At 46.9% G+C, this 25,349-nt stretch overlaps 1 protein-coding gene across 1 annotated transcript; it reads left to right on the top strand.

Moving 5' to 3' along the window:
- Positions 1-240: 240 nt before the first annotated feature.
- LOC104341549 (vertebrate ancient opsin) lies at positions 241-22,024 on the top strand. The gene is given in 6 exon segments (XM_086468563.1): positions 241-386; positions 3,263-3,719; positions 3,721-3,910; positions 6,860-7,188; positions 21,247-21,480; positions 21,968-22,024. Coding segments are annotated over 6 exon segments (1,413 nt in total).
- The last annotated feature ends 3,325 nt before the right edge of the window (positions 22,025-25,349 follow it).

Raw genomic sequence — 25,349 nt, 5'->3', positions numbered from 1 at the left:
TGCTGGGAAACCACTGTTTCTCAATATTCAACACAGCGGCACAACACCAAAGCTGCCTGCACAGAGCCCAGCTGCTAATGTCGTGTTTGGAACTGCAGTGCAGTCACTCCTGCATCCACTGACAGAGATGTCATCTCCTTGGGTAGCCAAGATCCTGCCCTCGGACCTGCTGCAAAACCCCTGGGGATTGCCTTTTCTGCTGCCCCACAAAACTCTCCTCTCCATTTCCCGAGGGGCTGCATGCCCTGCGCTCCCCGAGCCGCGACAGTCAGCCACGAGAGCTGCCGCAGTGCAACCACGCAGCTCCAGCACGTGGATGCTGTCCGCATCAGCCAGCCTGCAGGAGCAAATTCAGGCATCTCCCAGCCTGATGAAGAATCCCCCATGTATAAGGGGAGATGTCACAAAAGAGAGCCCCTGAGCAAGACACTGATCTGAAAACCACCTTCTCCCAGCTCCTGCTGGCCCCTCAGCATCGCTGCAGCCCTCTACCACAGGGCTGCTCTGCATATGCCAAAGCGAGATGGGGTGCAGGCTACCCTCTGCCCAGCTGGCACGTCCCAGAAAAGCCCAGGTCTCATGGGCATCGTATGCCTGGATTCAATTTTCAAGCAGCCTGGATTCGGCAACCTGAAAAACCATTTCTCGGGTGATCACATTCGCATCTTACCAGAGGGGCCCTGTGCCATCTTGTGGCCATTGCTGAAATAGAGGTAAACTTAACCAAACAAGGAGAAAAACGTGCTGCTGGCTGCAGCCCTTGGCCCAGCCCTCGCCCCTGGCCCCCAACTCCAGGCATGCCACTGCTGCGGCAGCGAAATGAGCTTTTTTTTAATTAATAAAATGGAAAATAGAATTGAAGTGAAATAGATGCGCTTCTGCTTGAAAACACGTCCTAAATTTACCTCTGACTTACCCAGACCTGTTCCTCGAAGGAACTTCAGCACCTTGATATTTCCATCCAGCTGAAAATCAAGAAGTTGCAGGCTCTTAGGGAATATACCTAAATGGATTTCTGTGCATTAAGTTCCAAAGTCAATGACAAGAACAGAATTAAGGAAAATAAGTCCCATAGGCTGTATTACAATGGGATGTGATCAGGGGATTAGAACAGCCAGGGATGCAGACTGGACCCCCAAAATGAGAGCAACCAAGGATGCTTGGACACAGGTCCTACACAGGCAGCCCAGTGTTCCACCTCTGCAAAGTGCAAAATGCTCCTTTGCTATCTTTCTGCCTTGCCTAACTCTCTCTTTCCCTTGCTTTCCTCTCCACTTACTAGTTAAGGCAGCAAAGGGACTTGGCATCTCATTTGCAGGTAAGGTGGTGTGCAGCAGCACATTTGTTTATTTGATCATCTGGCAACTTGGCTGCAATTGCACAGCTGGTGGTGAAACTTGTTTCTCCTCTGAAAAATGGGTAGCAATTTCCTAGAAATGAATGTGAAATCTGAAGAGATGTTTTTAATGGATTTACTTTTCACAATACAATTTCACATCCAATATATTCTCTTGTTGGGTTTTGGTTTAGTAGGAAGTGAAAATTCCTAGTCCACAATATTCACCTAGAAAATCACATCACTTAAAAGTAAATGGTCATTTCAAAGCAATTTTGCATTATCAAAGTGATTATTTGATACATTTTCAGTAAATGGTCTGAAACATCTCAAGCCAGCGGAAACCTTTCAGCTGCTTTGCTACCAGAGGCTGCAGCCTATTTTCATCTATAATCTAAGTTCCCTTTAAGAAACACATTGGTCCCGAATTTTACTTATATTAATATTTATTTTACTTCTATTAATATTTATATTATCGTTTCCACACAGGCCATGCAGATTATGTAGTGTTCTTGAGCACCCAAGAAGCCAGCCACATGTGAACTCTGCTCATCTTCTTAATTTTTTGCTTCCAAAGCTCTTTGCCTGCCTGCGCAGGCAGTGCCCTCCGTAAGCAGCCAACCCCGAGCACTTCATCTTATCTACACAGAGAGGGGCATGTAAATCTTGAAATGAATCAACATTTTTTTTTATAAAAGCAGACAGAAACTTGTGTCCTATGGGCCCCCAAAAGTAGACCCGTCAGCAATAATTATTGAAAGCTATCTGAAGCAAGGTGGCAGGATTTCATCACCCTACCTCCTCTAGCGCAGCCATTTCCCAGTATTGGCCTTTGAGAGGGTGCACCCTCAGCAACAGAGCTAAATACTACAGACACCACCTTACCTTCATCAGGACTTAACTTTGGCTTCATCTAGCTGATGAAATAACTGGAGTTGTACAAGCCTAGCACTTAAGCACAATAAAATCATAGATTTCTTTTTTCAATTAAGTTTGAGGATAAGTACTTTTCATCCTTATTTTTTTACCTAAGTGCATACTCTCAGCTAACTGACTGCTTGTGCTACCTGCCCAGTTACATTCTTGGTGTTCAGAAATGCTGATAAGAAGACAACTGCACTCTGCTTCACCCTGTCCATTCTTAACCCAATGTACCCTGAGCATCCCAGAGGGAAGGCAGAAGCAGCTGGCTTTCCCAAAGTCCAGGTTTTTGCTTTGTTTAAAAATGAAAGGTCATGACAAGCAAAGCTACTCTGCCTCCTCCCCATAATAAACATCAAATAAAAAGAGAAAAAAGGAGGGGGGGGGGGGGGGGAAAACCCCACCCTTCATGCCCTCCTTTTCAGTATTAATTGCTCCTAGCAACTGAGCTACAGGAAATTAGACAAATTCCCCTTTTATTTGCAAACATAGATAAAAATCCCCTTATGAGTATCACAGTGTGATTTTTTTCCCCCCAGGACAGTATATTAAAACACCAGTACGCTCCTTTCCTCTCCTGGCTCGGTTGTAGGAAACGCCCCATAGATTTTTAAGAGATTTTAATTGATAAGAAAGGATATAGTCTGCAGCTGATTGGCAGCTCAAATTTTACCCTTTCTTTTAGTGACAGGAGCATCTGGATCAGCCTGTGATCTTCACAGCTTTGCTGTGAAAGACTCCACCTGGCCAAGCTGAGCTAGATATGACATCACTTAGTAGCTATGTGCGTTTTGTGTAACTTGGTGCCTAAACACAGACAACTCTTTTGTTCTGATCTGCACTTACTTATATTCCCAGTTTGCAGCAGCTTCCTGAACGATGAGACCTCGGTTGATAGTGAGCTCCCCCAGACCAGCCTCTGCCTCTGTGGAGGTCTCCAAGCAGCAGCTGCGGGTGCAGCACAGGACGGGAGACCACTGAAGGACGCTCTCCCCCGGCCCGCAGCGCAGTGGTCACTCGGCGCCAGGCTCGGGTCTCCCGAGCCGCTTTCCCGGCCCACACCTGTGATGAGGTCGAGCCCGGTCTCAGCCCTCTGGGTGCGACGGGCCGAGGGGGGGCCGGGAGCGGAGAGGAGCCGGCTGCTGGCGGCCACACGGTGGAGCACGGCAGGCGCAAGCCCTGCCCGCCCTCCCCTTTCGTGTACCGAAGCAGAACCCCCCCGCCGGTGAGCGAGGGTCGGCCGAGGCGGCGGAGACTGCCGGCACCAGGGTGCTGCCATGCCCGACGCGGGCGAGGCGGGAGCCCCGCGGGGATGCCGGTGCCCACCACTCCCAGCTGCGGGGCCGCGGCCGGTGGCCGGGACCCGGAGCCGGCGTCGGGGCCGTGCCTGAGCCCCTCCGGGCGGCTGGCGGCGGCGGTCTACCTGGGCGCCGCGGGCAGCCTGGGCTTCTGCAGCAACCTGCTTGGTACTGCTGCTCTTCTGGCGCTACCGGGCGCTGCGCTCCCCCATCAACCTCCTGCTCCTCAACATCGCCGTCAGCGACCGGCTGGTCTGCGCCCTGGGCACCCCCCTCGGGCTGGCCGCCGCCGCCCGGGGCCGGGTCTCGCCGGGGGCCGCCTGCGCCTGGCACGGCTTCGCCAACGCCCTCTGCGGTGAGTGGGCCCGCCCGGCACCGGCACCGGGAGGCGGGGGGCAGCCGGGACCCGCGATGGGCTGAGCGCAGGGAGTGGAGGCGGCCCGACGCCCGGGGATGGCAGGTCTGCGCCCGGCAGCCTCCCGCTGGGGAGGGAACGGGGACGGGGGCGGGACAGCGCCAGGGCAGCCCCCGGCCCAGGAGGGTGGGTATGCGGGTGCTGGTCTGAGTGGGTGCAGGCAGGGGAGCGGGGCAGGTGGGACGGGGCACAGGTCGGTGTGTGCGAAGCAGCTCCCCTGTTGCAAAAGGCACGGGACTGCGGTTAAAAACTTACCCAGCTTCAGTTGTTTCCCTGGGAAAAGCTGATAACGTACCAGGCAGCGTTGAACAGGAGTCCTCATTCAGGCTGCTAAGTGCGTGTTTCTCGCGGTTACTGAAGAGCTCCTCAAACTTCAAAGAATGAAAACGGAGCAGGCAGCTGAGAGCCTCAACAGCCGCGATTTCGCTGAAGTCTCGTGGGTTTCAGTCCTCACCCCGGGCCCTGGCTGCCGGGTCGGCGTTGCCCACCCCGGGGCAGCGGGAGCGAGGTGGGGGCCGGCGAAGCACCGGGATGCTGCCAGGCAGGGCAGTCGCGATGCCGGTGCAGGGGGTCCCCGGGAGCAGCCCGGCGTGCCGGAGGGGAGTGCAGGTCTCCCGGTCCTGCGGACTGGTGTGCCTCCGGGCAAGGCAAACGTGTTTGCAGAGCTAGAGAGGGCAGTGAGCAGGAAAGAGCATCCACCGTGCGCCTCTGCCTTTACCCAGCCCCTCGCTCCCAGGCGGCACACGGAGGGAGCCCCACGGTGCGGCGGAGGCGCCGAGGGGGCTGTGGGGACAGCAGGTACGCAGACCTGCCCCTGCGTCCTCCTCCCAGCTCTGCGGTGTTGCCTAAGCTACAGAAACAGCGCTTCCGAGCAATGTCGCTTCGAGCTCAGTTTAACAATATAACGTGTTTTCAAGGTTCCACGTGTGGAAAATCTCTCCCAGCCTGCTGTAACACTCCAGGTGCTGACACACACCAGTGGGACTCTCCCAGCTATCACTTATACGGGCCAGAAGCTTTGCGAGTAGAGTCATCGCTCTGCCCATCAGTAACAGACCTAAACAATCAGAGGAAAACAGCTTAGCATCACATCCAGGCTGCACACCACTGCTTTAGGAGACACTCACAACACCTACACCCACTGTAAAGATTCTATGTTGGCAGCTGCAGTTTAATTTTTTGTTTGCTGCCACTTTTCTCCCTGATAAAATTATACAGAATAGCAAGCCAGCTTTGTTTATGTAAAACCTTTACAAGCCAAGGAAAGTTTAAACAGAATATGTCAGCATTAACCAGCAGCTCCAGCTACTGCCAGCATCACTTTCCAAAATGCATCCTGGGAGGCGAGTATGTGGAGCGGAAATTGCAAAACTCGAGTGTCAGATTAGAAATTACACACACACACAGAGCATTACTGTATGCAGCAGAAATCTTTGATTTTCTGCTAAGTGGTTTTCGCACCCCATTCGTATCTGCTGACAGTACCCCAATTGCAGGAGACCCATGAATGTCTCTGTGAGTGCTGATGCACACCACGGCACTTGCTGGCACAGAGGGCTTCACGGCATTGTTTTAGTCTACATTTCTTTGTTACGGCACAGCATTAAATCCTTATGTAAAACCTGGGGGGCTGTGCTTCCCCAAGAGGGGTGCAGACTGCTGCACTTTCGAGCTGGCAGAGGTGCACCTCTTGTTTTCTGCATCTCAGAAGAGGGGCCTTGCCCTGGAAAGAGCATTTGGATTTTTGCTGACTGTTAAAGATGTCCTCATGCTTTAGATATGAAATGCATTGCTTTAATGAGCTGCAATTCTTGCCCTTGGAATCAAGTTAGGTTTCAAACCTAAGCAACAAAGCCTCCATGTTTCTCATGTTCCTTCAAAGGTGGTCAAACACTGAGAGATGCAGATTTCTATTTTGACTGTGTGATTTCCTTGGGGGTGACAGATGCTCTGCAAGGAAAGCTCTCCTGGCTCTCACCAGGAGTTTTATTTAATCAGGTTCCTCCAGTGACACCCTCTTCCCACTTTCACAGGACTGTCTTTTCTCTCCGAACCCCAAAATTTCCTAAGTAAAGTCACTTATGTTCCTCTGCAGTGTCTGCCCTCGCTCACGTACATTTTGCTGTGAGAACACCCTGTTCTCGAGGTCCAGCACAGCACAGGGCTGGGGGGTTTGGTGTGAATCTCCAGCACTCATATAGCTGCATGAAAACATTCAAGAAGTGCCTGGAGACCATAATGTCTGGGGAGAGGACAAGGACGGGGCAGCATTCTCCTGCTTCCTTCACTATCTGTGTGTGCTTCAACATCTTCACATGTATATGTGGAAAGTGGCGGGGAAGGTTGTGTGAAGAGTTCAAAGGACGGGCATGGATGTTTATTGTTCCTTACACTGGGAAAAAGCATAAATCCCAGGAAGCAAAGAGCCAATGTCATCATTTCAAACAGAAGTGGAGTTGCTTAAGGAAGCATGTGAAGCTGGATAAGCCCTGAACTTTGGGCAAATATAGCTATCGATCTTTAATCCTTAAGTCCTACAGGTGCACCAAACACAAAATCTGATAGAGAAATGAGGATTTTGCTGCAGGACACATACACACATGCACACACACATACATACTTATGCAGACAGATGTGCTTAATTATTAATCAGCATTTATAACAGACTTGCTTTGGCTGGACACATGTTTAAACACTCCCCAGCTTTTGGTGGTCAGGCTCTCAGCACCTCTTGCTCTTAGGGGGACACCTCAAGGCCCAGTCCTTGCCCACTGGTTTTCCAAAGCCACTGCCATCAGTCTCATGTTTAGCTTGACATATTGCTTCGGGAGATAGACCAAAGCCTTAGTTCAGCCATTTCTGCTAATACAAATGTATGTTTTGGTACAGGCGTCATTTCACTTACCTCCCTGGCTGTACTTTCTTATGAACGTTACTGCACCATGACAGGAACAACAGAGGTTGATACCACAAACTACAGGAAAACGTGGACAGGCATCGTCCTGTCATGGACATACTCCTTGGTCTGGACTGCCCCCCCGCTTTTTGGCTGGAGCAGCTATGGGCCAGAAGAACCAGGGACAACCTGCTCCGTGAACTGGCATTCAAAGGATGCTAACAATGTGTCCTATATCATATATCTTTTCATCTTTTGCCTTGTAATCCCTTTTGTCGTTATTGTTTATTCATACGGGAAGCTGCTGTGTGCTATAAGCCAGGTAAGTAGATTCTTCAACTGCCTTTTTGCTGTGACCCCAAACCAAGCAGAAACCAGTGACCACCATTTTCCACCTTTATAACTTTCGTGCTGTTAGACATGCTGCCGCCCTTGGAAACTGTCTCTCCTGTGACTGTCTTGGTGACAGGCTCCAGTCTACCAGGGCTTTGAAAGTCACGCTGAAGCGTGAACAACTGGAAGTCCCTATGACAGCTTCACAGATGAGGGAAGTTTGCCAGACCACTCAAGATACTCCCCATTACCCCTGATTAAAACTAGGAAGGACTTACCTACCTTGATGAGACTGGTCCTAGGGTTTAAATCTGCAGCAAGCCCATGGAGAGGTGAGCATCACCTGCCGGTACAGAGGCTGTACGACCAGTGGAGGGTGTGATTTCTGAAGATCAGTCCGTCTTCTCTGAAAGCATAAAAGTGAGCCCTGCAAAAAGGAGTGTTAAAATGCCATCTATAATCCAGCTGCTGGCAGGAATCAGGCAAAGCAAGAAGAGGGAGTTCAGCAAATACAAACTATGAGGCAGTCCTGTGGCACGAAGCTTACCCCTTGCACACAGAACAAAGCCAATCCATAAATTACACGAGCTTTTTTTCCCAAGAGATGTTTGCTTTTAATAGTGCTAACCCACCTAGTGCAACGTTTGGTACCAAACACCGTCAGGTCAGCACTGGCACGCAGCTGGAAATGCTGATGCAGTGGGTTTTGTGCTCTTGTGAAAAGCATCTGCATTTAGCCATGAGTCCTAGGGAGTGATGCCCCAGCGCTGCCTGCTCATGGCATGGCGATGCTGGGAGAGGGCCCATGAGCATGGCAGCCCCTCTGTCGGGGACCAGCCTGGGGGCAGGCAAGGACCAGGCAGCTCAGGCTGGCCTGCCCACTATCCCTCAGCACAGAACAAGCATTTGCCACTCTACACAGCTCTGCACTTGGCCCCTGTGTCCCAGGAGCCCACCTCGGGCTGGACATGAGCTCTGTCAGTGCCACAAGAACTGGATTTGTCTCAGCTGGTGCAGCGAGCGCCTGAAAGATAAGAGGGAATTAGATAAAAATCACTCTATGAGCCACATTTGCAGATGTAAACATTTTAACTTAAGCTTATTATAGCTCTAGGACTTTGGGAGGAATTAAATCAAATCGGTGGAGATGTTTGAGTTAATCCTCATATTTTCCCAGCCCATCATCTCATTACAAATAACTTTTGTTCCCTGTGATAGTGAGTTCAGTCCTCTTTGGTCATCCTTTGCTGAGAACGGCAGCTGCTCCTGCACCTATAATCCTGCACCTGAGCGCAGGTGAGGGGCCAGCTCTCACAGGACTCCAGTTTTTCTATCTTTTGAAGCTAGAAATACTGGTTTAGAGGTGCTGCTTGTTGCAAGTCATTCACAGCAGCTGAGGCTGGAGCAGGTAGTGCCTGCAAGAGAGAATCTTCCTCTCCAGAGCTCCTCCATGGACAAGAAACAGCAAGAAAACCTGGTCGGAGTGTTGTCCCCTGTGGGAAGGTTGTGCTGTCCGATAGTTGGAGCAATCCCCATGGCTTTCCCATCTCTGCTCTCTCCAGGGCAGACAGAGCCTTTATTTCTGCTGGTGCAGCACCTAGGTGGGAGGACTGAAGGGTGTAAGTTTTCTTATTAAATACTCTTCCCACTGATGCATCCATCACATAACAAGTGAATTTTAGGCTCGAGAGAGCTAGCTGTCTTTGGGACAGCTTTGGACACTCTCATCAGTGTGAACATTAGTATGCCACCAGTTCAGGTGGCAGCAGGACTCAGCAGCTTTTGCAGAGCCCTCTGCAAACACAGCGAGTGATGGGATCCCTTCAGTGATATGAACTGGTCCTCCAGTACAGTGGCATGGAAAGGGGATGGACTGGTGGCAGGGGCTGTTGCACACTCCTGTCAGACGGGGGTGACATGTCTGAAGGTCAGGAGCTGCCTTTCCTGGGCTGTCTGGTCCTGCAGGGACCCCAAAGCATGGGAAAATAATACAAAAATTATTCTCAGAAGAGGAAAAGCCATTTTTCTGCAGCTTATGCAAAGTCTGCACATGCAACATGTTATATGTGTTGCATGACCCTGCGGGCTGGGGCTTCTGAAGCCCCAGCATGCAGAAGAGCTGGTTCTGAGGCTCAGCCTCTACCAGGATCATCATACCTGATTTGCCAGGCACACACCTCCATCTGGATCTGAGTTACCCTTCCACAACGGGGGATATTCCATGAAAAGGCAAAGTCAAAACCAGCCAGTACTGCCACATGTGCCTGGGCTCACTTGGGAAGCCAGGAGAGCAAGAGGAAGGGGGGGGAGGGAAGGGATCTGCAGGGACAACGAACCCCAGAGCCTCTCTCCTGCCTCCTGCCCTGGGCCCAGGCAGCGTGCCCATTGCCAAAAGGCTTCTCCCAGCCAGTTACACTGCCACTCAGCTTCCCTCATGGCAGCAAGGTGCAGAAGCAGCAAAATCCCTGGTGCGTGTAAGAGGGAGGAAAATACGACTGAATAAAATAAGCTTCACGCACAAGCTAAATATTTAAGGAACTGAACAACAGACATTTGTGCTTTTAGACAATCCCAAGTTATAGGCAATACTCTGTAAGCCTTTTATCATGCTTTCAACTCCTGCCGTGAATAGCTTCCTGTAACTGAGGTTATCTGCAGTACTTACAGAAGTAAATTGTAGTGGGAGACTGGAGTGTTTGGTTTCAGCCAGGCATGAAAAATTATATCCTTTTGCTTGACATTTGTATTTTCATCTCTGGTTTCTGACATGATTGTCATCACAGGAGATATGCAGGGATGCTTAAAATCTTGGAAGTCAGTCCAGGCTCTCATATTCTCCTGTGCTGCTTGCAAGCAGCTCACAGTTTCCATAAACCTGAAGAAAATTGTCACCACTAAGAGAGGACCCATTTTTTACCCCCAAGTCTCATTTCAGGCTGGCAGGCAATGGCCAGAGGGAAGGATTCGCTCTGAGCCATTCAAATGAATACCAAAGGAGCTTGAACATATTACAGTGCACTGTTGACAATAAATGTGAATACTGAAAACAACCATTAGAAAATGAGGGGTATTTAGGTTTCCAAACACACCGAGTTTCCCTCTTAATTATCTCCTTTCTGAGAAGTCTTTCTGGTTTAATACTGATTTCATACCTCCCCTGTGAAGCACTGTGCAGGACCCAGGTGAAAGCAAAGGCTTCTCTGGTGGGAGGCTGTTGTGCTGCGAAAGCACAATGAAGTTGTGCAGTGGCAGACAGCTGGGTGCGAGGATTTACCTCTCCTTCCTGAGGTTCCAGCATGGGGGGCTTCACCACAGTGCCTTAGTGGGATGGCAAGAGCTGGCTTCGCCTCCCAAGGCCGGTTCCGTTCCTGAAAGGGAGTGGCTAGCAGACACCTGATTACTGGGGTTTGCTGCAGAGAGCAAGGACGCTTTATAATTGCCTTAGTTTTGTTAGCAGGGTTTCAAGAGTGTGTTATTTCCCCTATAGGTGAGTATGTAGCTTCAGATGAGTACACAGGATCTCATCCACGATACATGCCACAGCAGGGAAGCTGTAATCCCTCAGCTCAGATCAACTTAGAACTATTATATTCAAAACCATTCTAGCCAGCAGAAACAGTGTGCATGGACGAGACTCTCACAGAAAACTTCAGTAATGTAAACAATTTGTGGGCTACCAGAAATGATAGTTCAGGATTTCTTCTAGTACAAATAATTGATAGCCAGCATCAGGTTCACCTTGAGCTCTTGGATGTCCCAAAGAAGCAAGAGATCTTTATGGCCATTCCTGTGTTTCAGCAGTGTGCCTAACCCAAGGCATGGTGTGTAAAGATGCCAAGTACATACCTGCTTAGGTAAACTATCTCATCAAATGTGGTCTGCATCCCAAGTCCCCCATTGGAAATTACCAGCTCACTGAAAGCAACACGCCAGCAGTGATTCCCTCATTGCATCCATGAAACTTGCAGGAGACAACCGTTCTGCTATTAGGTTTCAGAATAGCTGTAGTCGGCACACAAAACCTTAAAAATGCTCACTGGAAACAGATAAATCATTTTTTAAGCACAGGGGTTAGAAAGTCATTATTTAGAATCTGAGAAGCTTGGCAGAGTCCTCTTACATGAATTCTCAGAATACAAATATAATTGATACCAGCTTTTATGTCACTATATTACAATGTGGGTTTGTTGTTTGTTTGTTTGTTTTCCTTAATTCACTGACAGGCTACTCTTCTGTCATGTCCTTGACTAATTAATCTGAAGTCCTGCCTCCAAATTATTGACCAGTGTTCATTCTAGTAGATTCATTCATGGGCTAAATACTCTGCTTTTCCATGCAGACTCCTGCCCTGGGGTGAGTTACATCAGTGTAAAACTACCATAAGTGCAGTGGCGCAAAGCTCCTGAGTTTAAAGGAGGTTTAGCACCTCAGACCCCAAATCTGACCAGTTTCCAGACTTTCAGTTCCCCTTCTTGTCCCACCCTGCTGGAGCATCCTTCCTCTCTGAGAGAAAAGGAGAAGCACTGTGAAGCAGCAAAGCCTGTCAGAGGTCAGGTTCTCCAGCAGGGTTGCAGGCCCATCTCCAGTTCTCCAGCTGGCACTTGCACACCAGCCAGGGGAAAGGTACTCAGCACCAGCAGCTCATGAGCACCCATGCCAATGCAGAGGCTCGCCTGCTGGCATGGAGAGGGTGAGTGGGCAGAGCAGAGCCCCAAGGGAGTCTTGCATCCCCCAGCACCTCCCAGACATGCTGACTACATGGACCAAAGGCGTATCAAGGACTGTGCTGCAGAAATAACCACATGAGGGCTCTGAAAGCATATCCAGGCTTGTATGGTCTTCACCACCTGCTGCAGGGCCCTCTGACCCCCCTCACTCCAGCAGTAATCACATGCAAAGCAGTAAAAGCCAGCATCTAGGCATGGTTTCCATCAGCCCTCTGCTCCCTTGGTCCCTCAAGTGTTATGGAAAGGTAAAAAAATGCAGCAAGGCATTTGATGTGTTACATATTAATTTCATTATGTTGATTTGCAAGTCCAACCATTTGTAATGTTGGAGTAATTGTTTTGTACAGCTTGGGCAGAGGAAACTGGAGGAAAACAGCACTGCTTTCCAGCAGTTGCCTTCCACTGGCAAGAGGGGGAAAGGGTAATTACACTCGTCCTCAAGCATTTATCTGGACAATTATGAATGCTGCTGCAGTGCTTACCCAGAACAAACTGACTCTGAACTGGGGATGTGTGACAAACATTCCCAAAGCATTAAAGCTCAGGTACTGAAATACTTCAGATGCCAGATAAAAGAAATCAGTCTTAAGGCAGCTGAACCCAGAGGAGCCTGCAGTACATTGCAGCCTAGGTGACTGAAGAGAGCAATCACCTTTAGAAACAATAAAAATTCACTCATACACAAAATAACCAAAGAATTGGTTTTCTTTGCTTCATTTGCCTTCAATCCCAGTGAAAATGCAACTGTAGGATGCTTTTATATTTTCCCACTCGAATAGTAGCGGGTGCTCTGCTCATTAGGACTGCTCATACTTGGTTCATCATTAGAGCTGCCCATACTTGGTTTGTCTCTGCTGCAGGTTCTCCTGCAGCAAGTGCTCCCTCTCAGAGCTGGAAGAACTCTTCCATTAGTGGCAATAACCGTGGACACTGGAAGATCAGACATCTACGTGAATACAAAATACATGTACGAGGACCACAGGCCACATGGTGGCTCTGTAGCAAGGGCCAATACTTCCATCCCTGGGTACCGTGATTCCCTGTAGGACTTGTTTTGACAGCAGAGCACAGCGACTGTCCTGGGCCTCTCCAAAGAGCTGGCAGGGACATACCTTGCGCTCTGCCACTGTGTTTGTGTGCAGTGGAGATTTGTCCACAAGCAGTCACTTACCTGATGAACACACTAAGGTTTTTTCTAGTTGAAAACAAAGCAGCTGTGAACCTTTGATTGTTTTCCTCTAGCTCAAATATTTTTCAGCAGGTGCTTCAAAATCTCAGAAATTAGGTGTTCAAGCATTTGCAGTGAGGGAAGCCAAGTTTCACCCAGCACTTTCAGGCTGCAAGACAGCAGGGAGCAGCTGTGCCCTGCAGCCTGAGCTGCACTTCCCTTCTTCCCACAGCACAGTCACCCGCCAGCACCAGAAACCATGTTTTCCTCCTCCACTGTCTCTTTATGATACCCTTCTGTGTATCACAGGGCTGTGGAGCAAGCCCAGGCTCACATCCCTTGCTGTGCTACCTGCCAGGCAGCATTTCTGGCCGTCTTGTTCTCTGAGTTTCACCCCAGGACCTAACCTGCAGGGAAAGTGTGCTGTTGGAACAAGAAGGGAGAAATCTACCCCCAGAACTAAGTCATTTTATCACCAGGCAAAACAAAAATTCACGAGGACGCTCATCAAATGAGCAAACGCCGCTATCTCTTTCTGTAGACGCAACCCTCGCAGCAGTCCTTGAAGCACTGGTTAAAATCCCTGTAACTCAGCAAGGCAAATGCAAATTACCTCTCATTTGCAGTCGCCTTGGGAGAACACCTTCTCACCCATCAATCCTCAGTCTAATGACTGGTCTTCTAGGCTTGGCAGAGAAAAATATCACAAAAATTCAAGCTGGGGAGCAAGACTCACTGCATCACTCTTACAAGAGGACTGTGACTGACCTCCCCTGCCCCGACAGCAAGCCTGCACCCAAAGGGGCTCCCACTTGCTTTTCATGGTCAGATAGCTATGGGTAGATCTGCAGGGGCCTGAAAGGAGAGCAAACGACTAACCTGGAGTGTGGATCCATTTCAAGCCTAATGCTCTACCCCAAACACCACAGGTTTTCCACGATAGCAACCAGGTTTCACCCTGGAATGATCAAATACTGTACCTGAGCGTCCTGGAAGATACAACAGACACACAACACCACATCGCCAGCTCTCTGGGTTCACAGAGAGGGCTCCCTCTTCCCTAGAAGAGGTTTAGCACTGCAAACACACAACAGAGAGGAGCCCAAGAGTCTTCTCTGAGACATCCTGCAATTGCAAAGGTCCCACTTAAGAGTGCAGATCACCATAGAGCTGCTATACAGATATACTTGGCTGTTATCACATACACTAGCACTAATTCAGTTAATTTGCTTTTAAAGCATACCCATCTCGGAGCACAGCTGTTGCTTATGCTCTTTTGGAGACCAGTGCAGAGTCTCCCGCTTTCCTCAAAAGGTAGGCACCAGAACACCCTTCCTCATGGCTGGCAGCAGCCACCAGGTCTGGGCTTTGCTGCATGCCAGGACAGACCCTGCCCACCTGGACACCCCAAGGACACTCTGGACAGTCTTGGGTGAACATATCCTGAGGCTCCTATTCTGCTAATATTTGATTTTATACCTAGAAATCACATCATGTTTGAGAAAACCTTCACTTTCAATGAGAAGAACATGCTGTTGTCACAGTCTTTACTGACTAAAGCTTCAAAGAAAGATGCAGGAGCGCAACCAAACCACTGTGAACATAAGTAGTGCTGAAGTATTTTACTATTCATTCTCACTGACAGATGTGCTATGCAGATTGATAACTCCAAAGGGCATGCTTCCTTTGAACTGTAGATATTTCCTGCTTTACACAGTTAAGCGCCCCAAAGCCTAGAAGCACACCCACTGTGTTACATAAAACTCAACAGGAGAAGGATGAGACAACACTTAGAACCCCGAAACCTCCCAGCAGCATAAGAAAAAGGCAGTGAGAAAGGAAATGTTTGGCTGGAGAAATAGATCACTTGTGTGGACTGTTAACAAGCTTGCATATTTCTTTGCATTTTCACATACCTTAGAAGAGAGGGTGCCATCTCTCAGCTGCGTAATTTATAGACATTCGCTCTTGGATCTCTACTTGGGCAAGAAGTGGGCACAGGAGCAGTGCAGGTGAGACCAGAAACCTTGAGCAGGGAAAGCAGAGCATCTCCTAAGTGAATCCAAACATGACACTCAGCTCCCTTAGGCTACATCTCTTTTGCAAAAAAAAAGGTCAGAATTGAAATTAATTAGCAGTTTGAGGCAAAAGCAATTTCTTACAGATATTTTATTCCTCCCAGTTCATAAGGTGTTCCATCACCTGTAAAATCACACTTAATGCCAGACAAGAAAACAAGCGCCAAGAATGCTGCGGTCAGGGAAGAAATGTGCAACTGCTACTGCGAGAGTCTCCACAGCCCTCTGCCCACCACCTGTGGGCACACTTCCTTCCTTCCTGGAAATCCTGAGGAAGGTTTCCCAACCTTGAGAATAATTGCATTTTTTGCTCCTGAAACTAATACCAACTATTTCCTGTCTCTGTTCCCCCCACTAACTCAGGTTTGCTTGGGCTACAGCAGGAGCCAGAAGAGCCTCCTCCCAGTTCCACCTAAGGCAAAGCAGGGAAGCTCTGCTTGTCCTCGCAGAAAAAGGTGGTGCATCTTCCGTGACTTTCAGAGGACTGAAAAACCTCTTCCATCTCACAGCTTCTACAAGGAATTACACTCTTGAAGAACTAGCATGCATATATATATACATATATATAAATCTCAGAGGGGCTTAGTTATTGCCCTCTTGCACATAGGAAACACCTGGACCCCAACAAGCCCAACCAGCTGGGACCTTGTTTAGTTGGCACTGCACAGGAGGCACTAGAAAAGGTTTGGTTTTGACTCATATGAAGGAATTTGGCCTTTTGTAATCAGGACAATGATACTGCTAAGCCTCACAATAGGTTAATTTGCCAGATCCAGACCAGGTAAGCAGCACACTAGGAAATCTGTGAGGCAGAAGTTTCAAGTGACAAACCAGCACTGTTGCTGCTTTTTGCCTCAAGGCATTTTAAGTCCTGTCTCCTGCTTTGTTCTTCCCCATCTCTCCCTGCTGTGCTCTGCTGCAGTCTGACCCACTGGGTTCAAACCTGGTACACCAATGTAAAATCTCGCGTACGGAGTAAAAGGAAAAAGTCTGCCAGAAGCAGTGCACTCCTCTCATGGATGAGCATTAAAACAGAAATACAACACAAAGTTAGCTACTTGCTTTTCTCCCTCTTGTTTTCATGACAAGGCACTGAATGTATGGAAATATTAAGAAAGCCTAAGCTCTGAACCAAAGATTATATGAAAATATTTTCATTATGAATGCAGATAACATGTTTCTAGGTTTTATGATTGCAGTGAGAGGCTTTTAAGCATAATCCAAAGACTTGTATGTTAGGAAGGATAGAAAAAACTTCCTTAAAAATAAAATCTAACCTGAGCTTGCAGTGTTTCTGGATGATAGCATCAGCCATTTATTTTCCATGATAAACATCAGTATTTCCTCTCCAAGCAAAACGGTTTTTATTATTAGGAGAGACCATGAGCTACTGTTAAATGGGCCACTATATCACTGCTCACTGTTTCAAAGCTTCAAGGTAATTCTCATTAAGCCCCAGCAATAGCTTCCGATGATAACTGCTTTCCTTTCTGTAATCACTCTGTTGTCTTACTGTTTGAAGCTCTCTGCTGGGCTTCTATTTCTTTTTGCTCAGCCTTTGCTAAGCAAGCCCACGCTTGCAGAGGTGGCTATTCTCATGCCAAGTCGTCTCATGGACTATGGACCTCCTGTCCTGTTCGCCAGGCTCCCTTGGCAGCCTGCTTTGTGCACAGGATACATCCGATGTCATTTTAGGCACCTCATACCTCTTTCCAAGCAACACACAGATGTATTGATGTGCATGCCCATAGATCTCCTGACCTGAGTTATGAGCATCAACTAAAACCAGACAGCTTCGAAGGGTTGAGAGTTTCCCCTGAAGCATCCAACAGATCTACTACAAACCCACTACCTACATTTGTCAATTCTTAAAAGTAGGCCATAAGCTGATGGGCAGGAACCACTAGGAAGTCTCATGTAAGCCACAGGCCTCAGCTGGTGTGCTCACACCATTGCATACCCAGTTTGGTTGTGGTTTTTTCTGCTCCATCTCCCTTTATTCCAGCTTTTCTCAAGGATCTTTCTCCTAGTCCTGTGAGTGTCCTTGTCAACTCTCCAGGCTCTAAATACTGTGGTGGTTTTGCAAAAATCAAGAGAAAACACAGTCAGTCACTCAGCTGAGATTCTCAGCTGATCCTGGGGATTCAGGAATTAATCCCAGTGGGAGCTTTGTAGCTAAACCTCCCATGCAGCCATGGGTATACTCAGCTGTGCTCTCTGGTCCAGGATGTTACTGAGCAATTTCTTTATCCATTGCTGAAAACACATACTTTTTCCTTCCCTATCAATGTGATGAATCTGTTATTTCTGCACAGTGTGTGTCAGCAATATCAACCAGGAATTTGCTGTGTCCACAATGACCTCTATTTAAACCTGTTCTTACCGTTGCATTAGTCTCTCATCCATGTTCTTCTCCTCTCTGTGACATCCAGTGCCACACCACACAAACACTGTATTTTGAGCTTTTCCACTCTTACACTAGGAGGATGGATGTGTAAGTTCCCAGTGATGATCAATGAAAAAAAAGGCAAATTAATGCCTTCTGCAGGCTGAATCACCATCTAGAGGTGCTTCTCTGTAGTAGAAAACAAAGTAACTTAGCTATTAAATGATAGATCCCAGCACAGGGACTGTCCTCCTGTGTTCATGGCCATCTCCACCACAGATCCTGTCTAACAGCAGAAGTTAATACATAGCACAGGCACATCATGGCTTATAATGTCCCAGGCAGAGGCAAACAGGCAGCACAACAAACTCCTGCTGCATCTGGCAAACCCCCAGAGCCATGCATTCCATTAAGAGAGTGCATATTGCATCAGCTCATATAGAAACACCTATATAATGTATGCGATTACATACTTCATTGGACTCAGTGTTTGTGATCAAGCTTCAGCTGAGTTTTAGCTGGAGAGGGCACAGTGAAGACTGTCATGGTAAGCTCTTGGATGAAAAGGACAGCTTATATGCAGAATGAATGCACAGTAACATTACCAGGACATTAGCCTTCTTTCTGCTCACATAAGTTGTCATGGAATGTGAGTCCAGCCCATCAGGAAACCATCTTTTCACTACTCAGCAATGGATCCCAACGTCAGCCTTTACTGCCTGCCCTTGGCAGGGACTGAATGTTGAACAGAGCCCAGAAGGAATGTGCTCAGGACCTCAACAGGGTATGGCAGATTTTTGCAGAGATTCCCAGCTATTCATGACCTTTTTGTTAGCTTTAATAAAAATTAACACCTGTGGGAAGCATGGGAAAACATCACTGTAAGAGCAAGATGTGACCAGGGCCTCCAACTACACTGGAGATGAACCTCCCCAATCCTGCTAACTCAGTACACTGGACCACACATGCAACATATGGAATGAGTGATACAGAGGCATTATAAATTTTAGAAAACTGAAAAGATAATTTTTAGGAGAAACAGAGACTAAATTTCCAGCAAAGAAAACAAAGCTATAAAAGCACATTTTCTGTGGCTCTTTTCTATACCAAAACCTACGGAAACAGAGAGTTATGGTTTTTTATTTCTTGCACAGCAGATTGAGGTTTAGATTTTTGACCAAACCAGAAATGAAGGACACTTTACAGCAGCTCAGTGCAGTGCCAGGGTAACCCTGTGCTAAATTTCTGCTGTTAGCCCTAAGCCAGAAACAATCTGGGCTGGCTTTCCAACCTTTATGGGCCAGCAACTACGGACAAGCTACCTGGGCCAGACTTGTGCTCTTACTTTCCCTGGAAGTTATCAAGGCAAAATTGAACTGAAAGCCCACAGCAATGCCCATTACCATCACACAGCTCTGGTTTTATGCATCTACAGAAGCTGATCCAATGGCAAGTCTGGGTACAGCCCTGGAGTTGTGTGGTATATCTGAGTCACCATCTGCTGATGATGTGCCAGCAACATTTGAAGGTTACTGAGTTTGTTTAGTTTTGCAAGTTTTCTGCATGTGCCTTGAATATTAATATCAAGGTCTCAGGTTTCCCTGACTGACCAGGTGAGCCTTGCAATTGAAAGCCAAAATGCTTCAAGGAGAATTACAGAAGTGGGACAATATTCAAACTTTTTGGACTTGTAGGATGAAAAATAATAATTTCCTACTGCTGGCAAGGAAATTAAAACCTTTCCCTGCTTACCCGTGAAGCCATTCCCCAGCAGCATCAGTTTGAAAACTGCAAGCTTTTATTTTTTTAAGGAAAGAAGAAAACACTTAAAAAGTAAAGAAAGTAATACACGATATAGGTTTGCCTGAGAAGGATGTATTGCACTGGCAGAACATGCACCATCAGAAATACCCCGCTAGCTTTATGTCAGTGTTCAACCAGGGACAAAAAGCTCCTTTTTCTCCCTGTTAACTGTGTCACACTGCATCAGGATATTCAGGAAGAGATGTGGAAACCAAGCAGTACACCAGCTGCCCTGTGACCTGAGCTCTGCTAAAGGGTCCCAAGTACAAAATACCTCCAGAGTCCTCCTCTCACACAGCCAAAAAAACCAGGCTGATTTTGATGTGGAAAATATCCGGAAAACATTTGTCTTCTCTGACCTCACATAAAGCAAGAGGAAAGGGTCGTTGGGTTGCCTTCTGTAAAATCAATACAGGCATTACCCTGAGCTTTGTTAATTTGACTGTAGAAAAAAGGAGCTTTGGTTTTCCTTAGGGTGCAACGCTCGCAAGCCATCGCTCACCACCTGCCCTGGGTGTCTCCTGGCATGGGAGAGCAGACAGCAGTGTCTCAGGAAGGCACAAAGAAATTGGGATTTTGCGTGGGAGTAAAAGACCCTGGCAGCCACCTGCCACTGCCTTTCAGTGCGTCTTCTCAAGAGGCTAAAAATCAAGTGCCCATGATGCAAAATGCAACCTCTCTTCCGTTTCCATCCCTGTACACATGTGCCCCAATCCAGCTGTTTCTACTTCATCACACCTGAGCATCTTGTAAAGTTTTATACCAAGTTGTGACAGATGTTAAAAAAATCTGAACACAGGGAAGATGTCATACAGAATTCACATCAACTCCAACAGTGCAATATAAGAAGATAAATGCAAGCTTTCTGTCTGAGATGTCTGTGAACAAACCTGAGCTACTGATGCCTGTGGGTGTCTCTGAGTCAAATATTCACCTCTCACTAATGGAAATATTTTGATTAACAACTTTATTTGCCTTGTGGCAAATACCACTCTTTTTTCTTTTAAATCACAGACGAGTATAATAAAAGACTTCATTTGCACATTAACAGGATATTTATAAAGTACTCTGTATTAGAGTTCCCTCAGCAAGCAATTACAGATACGTTCTACTTTTTGAACAGTTTTGGTTTGGTGTTTTAATAAGTCTCAAGGTGACTTCCAGCACACAAATACATCCTGCTGGATTCCTCATAAGACTGCTTGTAATAGTTTCTTGTGCTTACTGCAGCACTTCGCAGTGCAGGTGTTACAGAACAATCAGTAAAAGATCCAATTTTCAAAACATACTGAAAACTAGGAAACAAGGGTGAGGCATAAACCAGCAGTACTTATATAGGGTACAATTTACTTACAAGTACGTGTAAGCCTCAAGTCCAGAGGAGTCTGTTGTAAATCAGTTGAATTCAACTCCTGACTTTTCCAATGGATTCAGGGGAGAAAGGTCTCTCAAATCCTTGTCCTTCACATTCTTGCCTGTCTCCTGTCCTGCCCCAGTGGCCTCTGGATACAGAGAAATTCTTCCTTGGCTGGGTGCATCACTACTAGCAGTATTCAGACCAGCAGTCCCCCAGGGCCAGTTAGACCAGGGCAGGTTCCCCCTTCTTCCCTCCTGCCCAAGATACTCGTATTAAATGCTGTGTAATTTGGAGAAAGCTGGAGAAGGCTATTCTGGATGAACAGCACTATTGCTATTCCCATTCCAATTGTTCTGTACCAACTGCTAAAAGCCTTGCCCACACTGGCCAGCTCTTCTCCAGCCAACAAGATTTCAGATGACCTTGCCATCTTCCACCCTGCCCTAGTGCAGCCACTCCAGCAGCTCCCATCTTCTGCTCCCAGTGTGTGCAGTTCTAATGATGTATTCACTCCTCTTTCCCACCCAGGTGAGTGGCATCAACAAAGGAACAGGCCGGACCCGGGAGCAGCGCATCCTGCTAATGGTGGCGGTGATGGTAATTTGCTTTCTCCTCTGCTGGCTGCCATATGCAACTGTGGCACTTATAGCTACATTTGGGAAACCTGGTCTTATCACCCCCACTGCCAGCATCATCCCATCGATCCTTGCCAAAAGCAGCACAGTTTACAACCCCATCATCTATGTATTTCTGAACAAACAGGTAAGTAAAAGGTTATCCTTCTGTTTACTCAGATTCAATGTATGCAAGAAGTAAAGAAATAATGAGGGGAAATGAAGAGTGTATCAGTGGCATCACTGAAAAAAACATATCAGAAGGAAGCACAGAAAGAGGGCTATGAGGAGCAAATTTAATTGACAAGTCTGGACTTCTGGAGGCTCAATAACCAACTTCTCCCATGTCCAAATAGCAACTGATGGTCCTTTCTTTCTGTTACATAATTTGATGAACAGCAAGTTAAATGTGGAGGAGAAGAAATCAATGTTCTGACAAGTGTGAAAGTACCAGATACTGCCTGAAGTTGATTCAGATACATGAAGTCTTGTAAGGATGCAAGCCTTTGATACCCTACACCATGACCCTGGCAGAGTGCATTGCTCACAGCGCATTGCTCACAGCAACTCCTCTTCTTTGCAACCAGAACTTTCTCTTCCCCAATTACTCTTTTAACCCTCCTCAAATCCTTCAGTCACTCTTCTATCCTACTCTGCCCCTCCTAACAGCTGGTGGGAACCATGACCAGTGAGGATCTGCCTAAAAACACTGCTGGAGGAGCTGACTCTGGAGCAGAGGACAGCACAACTTGCTTCAAACCCTGCATTTCCCTCCTACCATGGAAAAAATAGATGGCAGGAGGGTACCAGGCAAGGGGTTGTAGGTGCACCTGGGGTTGTACTTCCAGCTAGAGGGCTGGCCTCAGGACTGCCTTCACTAGATGGTAAATGCAAGACAGAGGCTTGATAGTATCTTTAACATTATGCACAGAAAGTGAATAACTGTGATTCTCCATATCTTTCCAGCAAGATGTGAATTTCTGGCCCTGCCCAGCTCCATTTCAGAATAGCATCCCCCTTCTCTTTACTCAGTCAATATTAACTTATCCACAACTAAAAGAAAGACACAAAGGAAAGAAAGATTGGAGATGACGTTTTACTAAGGAACCTAAGCAGTCTCATTTACGGCTCATTTACTGCTCAGAAAAGCTAATTCCTCTGTTAGATCTGGCTGCCAAACTGGTTCAAAAGTGAGCTGCATGCAGAGAGGAGGGATGGACAGAGCAGGATAAAGTGAGATCTATTCCTTAGCAAGCCATGCAAAAAAAAAACCCACAAAAAAAAAACAATCCCAAAACACACAAGATAACCAAACAAGTTAACCTGTGTTGTCTCAGGTTATGTTTCAGCACAATAACTCAGTGCTCCCTTCACCTTTCCTCCTCCACCCTTCTCCATCACATCCATGTTCACACACAGCCTGCTCTTCCTAGCTGACATTGCAGGTCAATGTTCTTCATATCCCTAAATTAAGCTCCACAACTATGGTCACAAGAGGAACTCCCAGGAGCTGTTTGTTCATGCAGCACTCAACACACTGGTGTTTATTTATACGTAAATTTTAGATGTCTGACCTTTTTGGCTGCTGGATCATCTAACTGGTCACAGAAGTTTTACTCCTATTTTGAGAGAGGGGTTTTCTTGACACCTGAGTTACTGTCAGCAGTCCCTGGGATAGCAGCTAGTTATGCCAATGAGCACTGAAGCACAGACTACCTGGGAGCAGCCCAGCTCTCAGCAAGAAGGGCTTTGGCAGGGAAATCCATCTGCCAGCAGCATTCCAGCACCCGGGGAGTTACAGCCTGTCCAGTACTGTGAAACCTGCACCAGAATCACCCCCTTGCCTTTATACCCAAACTGGGGTGTTTTTCTTCAGCAGCGTCCCTGCTGCCATTTTGCTTTGAAAAATATTTCCAGGGAATTTTGCAAACTCAGGGCTGAGAAAGGACTGGGAAAAGCACTGCACCCATGGCTGCACCTGTCCTCCTGGGGGCTGGGGAGGGCAAACAGGGCTGCTGGGCAGATTTACAGTGCAAACAGGAGATGCTGATCATCCAGGTTACCATGTTGAACACTGACAGCATTCCTGATGCTATAGAAATCTATAGGAGATACCTTGGTAACTGATGCAGCTTTCATTTCCCTCTAATTTAATGGTATTTCTAAATCAATTCTATGTCCAGGCTTCCCACCCTCCCGTCCCCATCCCTCATTATCCCCGTCCATCCGTGTGTCCTGTCCCCCCACTTTGGTAGAGGTTCAGAAATCTCTAATCAGGCTGGATAAAGTCAGAGAACAGGTCAGATAAAATAACATTCACATTGAGCAAATGCCTCCAGGCAAAGGCTGGATGAAGGTTAAACAGATAAAAAAGGCTCTTAGGCTCTAACAGAAATTTGCTGGGGATTAAGCAACTACAGAAAGATGACTGGTAAGACCTTACCCACCCACGTGAACTAGACCACGAGGGGAGGGAGGGAAAGGCAGAACTCAGAAAAACAGAGAATATTTCCCACAAGTTTTCAAGCTGCTTAATATTTCAATGCTGAGTGGTGAGAGGCTGATTAAAAAATTATAATTATTTTTATTACAAAGTCTTTAATTCCTTAGAAATTTCAGTTTCACATTAAAAAAAGGCATTTCAGCTGATGCAAAAATTGTGTGAAACTTTCCAAAAGCCATTCTCCTCAGCAAGCAAATCTGCCGACAAAAAAGCTGCGTGATTTTTTACTTGGCTGTTGATAACAAGAGCCGTCAGAACTTGTTGCTATCAGCTGTGTTGTACAAAGAATTACCATTAAAGTCGGTTTGCATTCTTGACCCTAGAGAGATCAGCTATCAGTATTTCACTGTGCAGTTGTAGAGAGGCCATGCAGACAATCCCTAAGACCTAAAATATGTATTTCTTCTGCTACAGGCAGTTTCCTTAACTTCATGCAACAGCCTTCCTCCACTCTCAGATGCACAGTATGTTTTGCCATGCAACATTGAATAATGGCTGTTGAACCAACCCCATCTGAGAGCTTAAACCAAGCACATTACTTAACTTTCATCTTTTCCCTGATCAAACACAAATCAAAACAGCCAACAGCGCTTTCATTGGCAATTCAATTAGCTCAATCCCTACCACGCTTTTAGTAACAGGATATACCAATAACCTGACTGCAGTCTAGCATAAGCGATCTGTCAGAGCTCCCAAAAATCTCCATGCCACAGCAGACGGACGGCATTTACATCTGAGCACGTGGTCAGTTCAGTCAGGTAACAGGCTCCTACAAACCTGAAAACAGGCTGGAAAGCATTTAGTCCTTTCTATTCTCTATATTTCTATATAGACAGTAATATTTGTATTAAATAAAAATACAGGATGACTGTTACAGGCCTGTCTGAAAACGTCATTTCTGGCTTTCTCACCTCCGCACTACTTTTTACTCAAGGACAATGAAAACATAAATTGATCTAAAAAATGAATAAAAAAACCCCAATTGCCTCAAAATAAATACAGCATCCAATCTGCAAGCAGGCAAAATGCCCTACCTGGGTTTTAGTACTTTACCTGTCCCCTGTACTGCTGAAAGACTGCAGTGGTGCTAACACCGCCTTCTTTTTTCTTGGAAGAAAACAAAATAAAAAACATAGATGTGTCTAGCAAAAGGTTTTAAAAAAACAACAAAAAACCCCCCCACCCATGTTCTAAAGACTTTCTGACAAAAGCCAACCAAACAAAAAACCCCAAACCCAACAACAACAAAATGGAGCACCTTGATGCAGAATAGCTCCAAGAAACCATCTACATGCAAAGGGGGGAAGCAAAGAGGTTATTCTGCAGTAGAAAAACTATCAACTTGCAGATGGTCTCTCTCTGGTTGGGATTATACTGTACCTTAAAAGTCTCAAAAAACCCCCACCTCAATAAATTATGAAGAACTGCAGTTAAATTAATTTCTACTAAAATTTAAGCTGCATGTAGTAGATTTGTTTCAAAGTACAGAAATTGCAGCTCAAGCTTGAGAAACC

The sequence above is a fragment of the Leptosomus discolor genome, chromosome 7 (genome assembly GCF_034619465.1).
Source record: "Leptosomus discolor isolate bLepDis1 chromosome 7, bLepDis1.hap2, whole genome shotgun sequence".
NCBI lineage: Eukaryota > Metazoa > Chordata > Aves > Leptosomiformes > Leptosomidae > Leptosomus > Leptosomus discolor.
The sequence above is the reverse complement of the archived record's forward strand: the minus strand, read 5'-3'. Positions and strand labels throughout refer to the sequence as shown.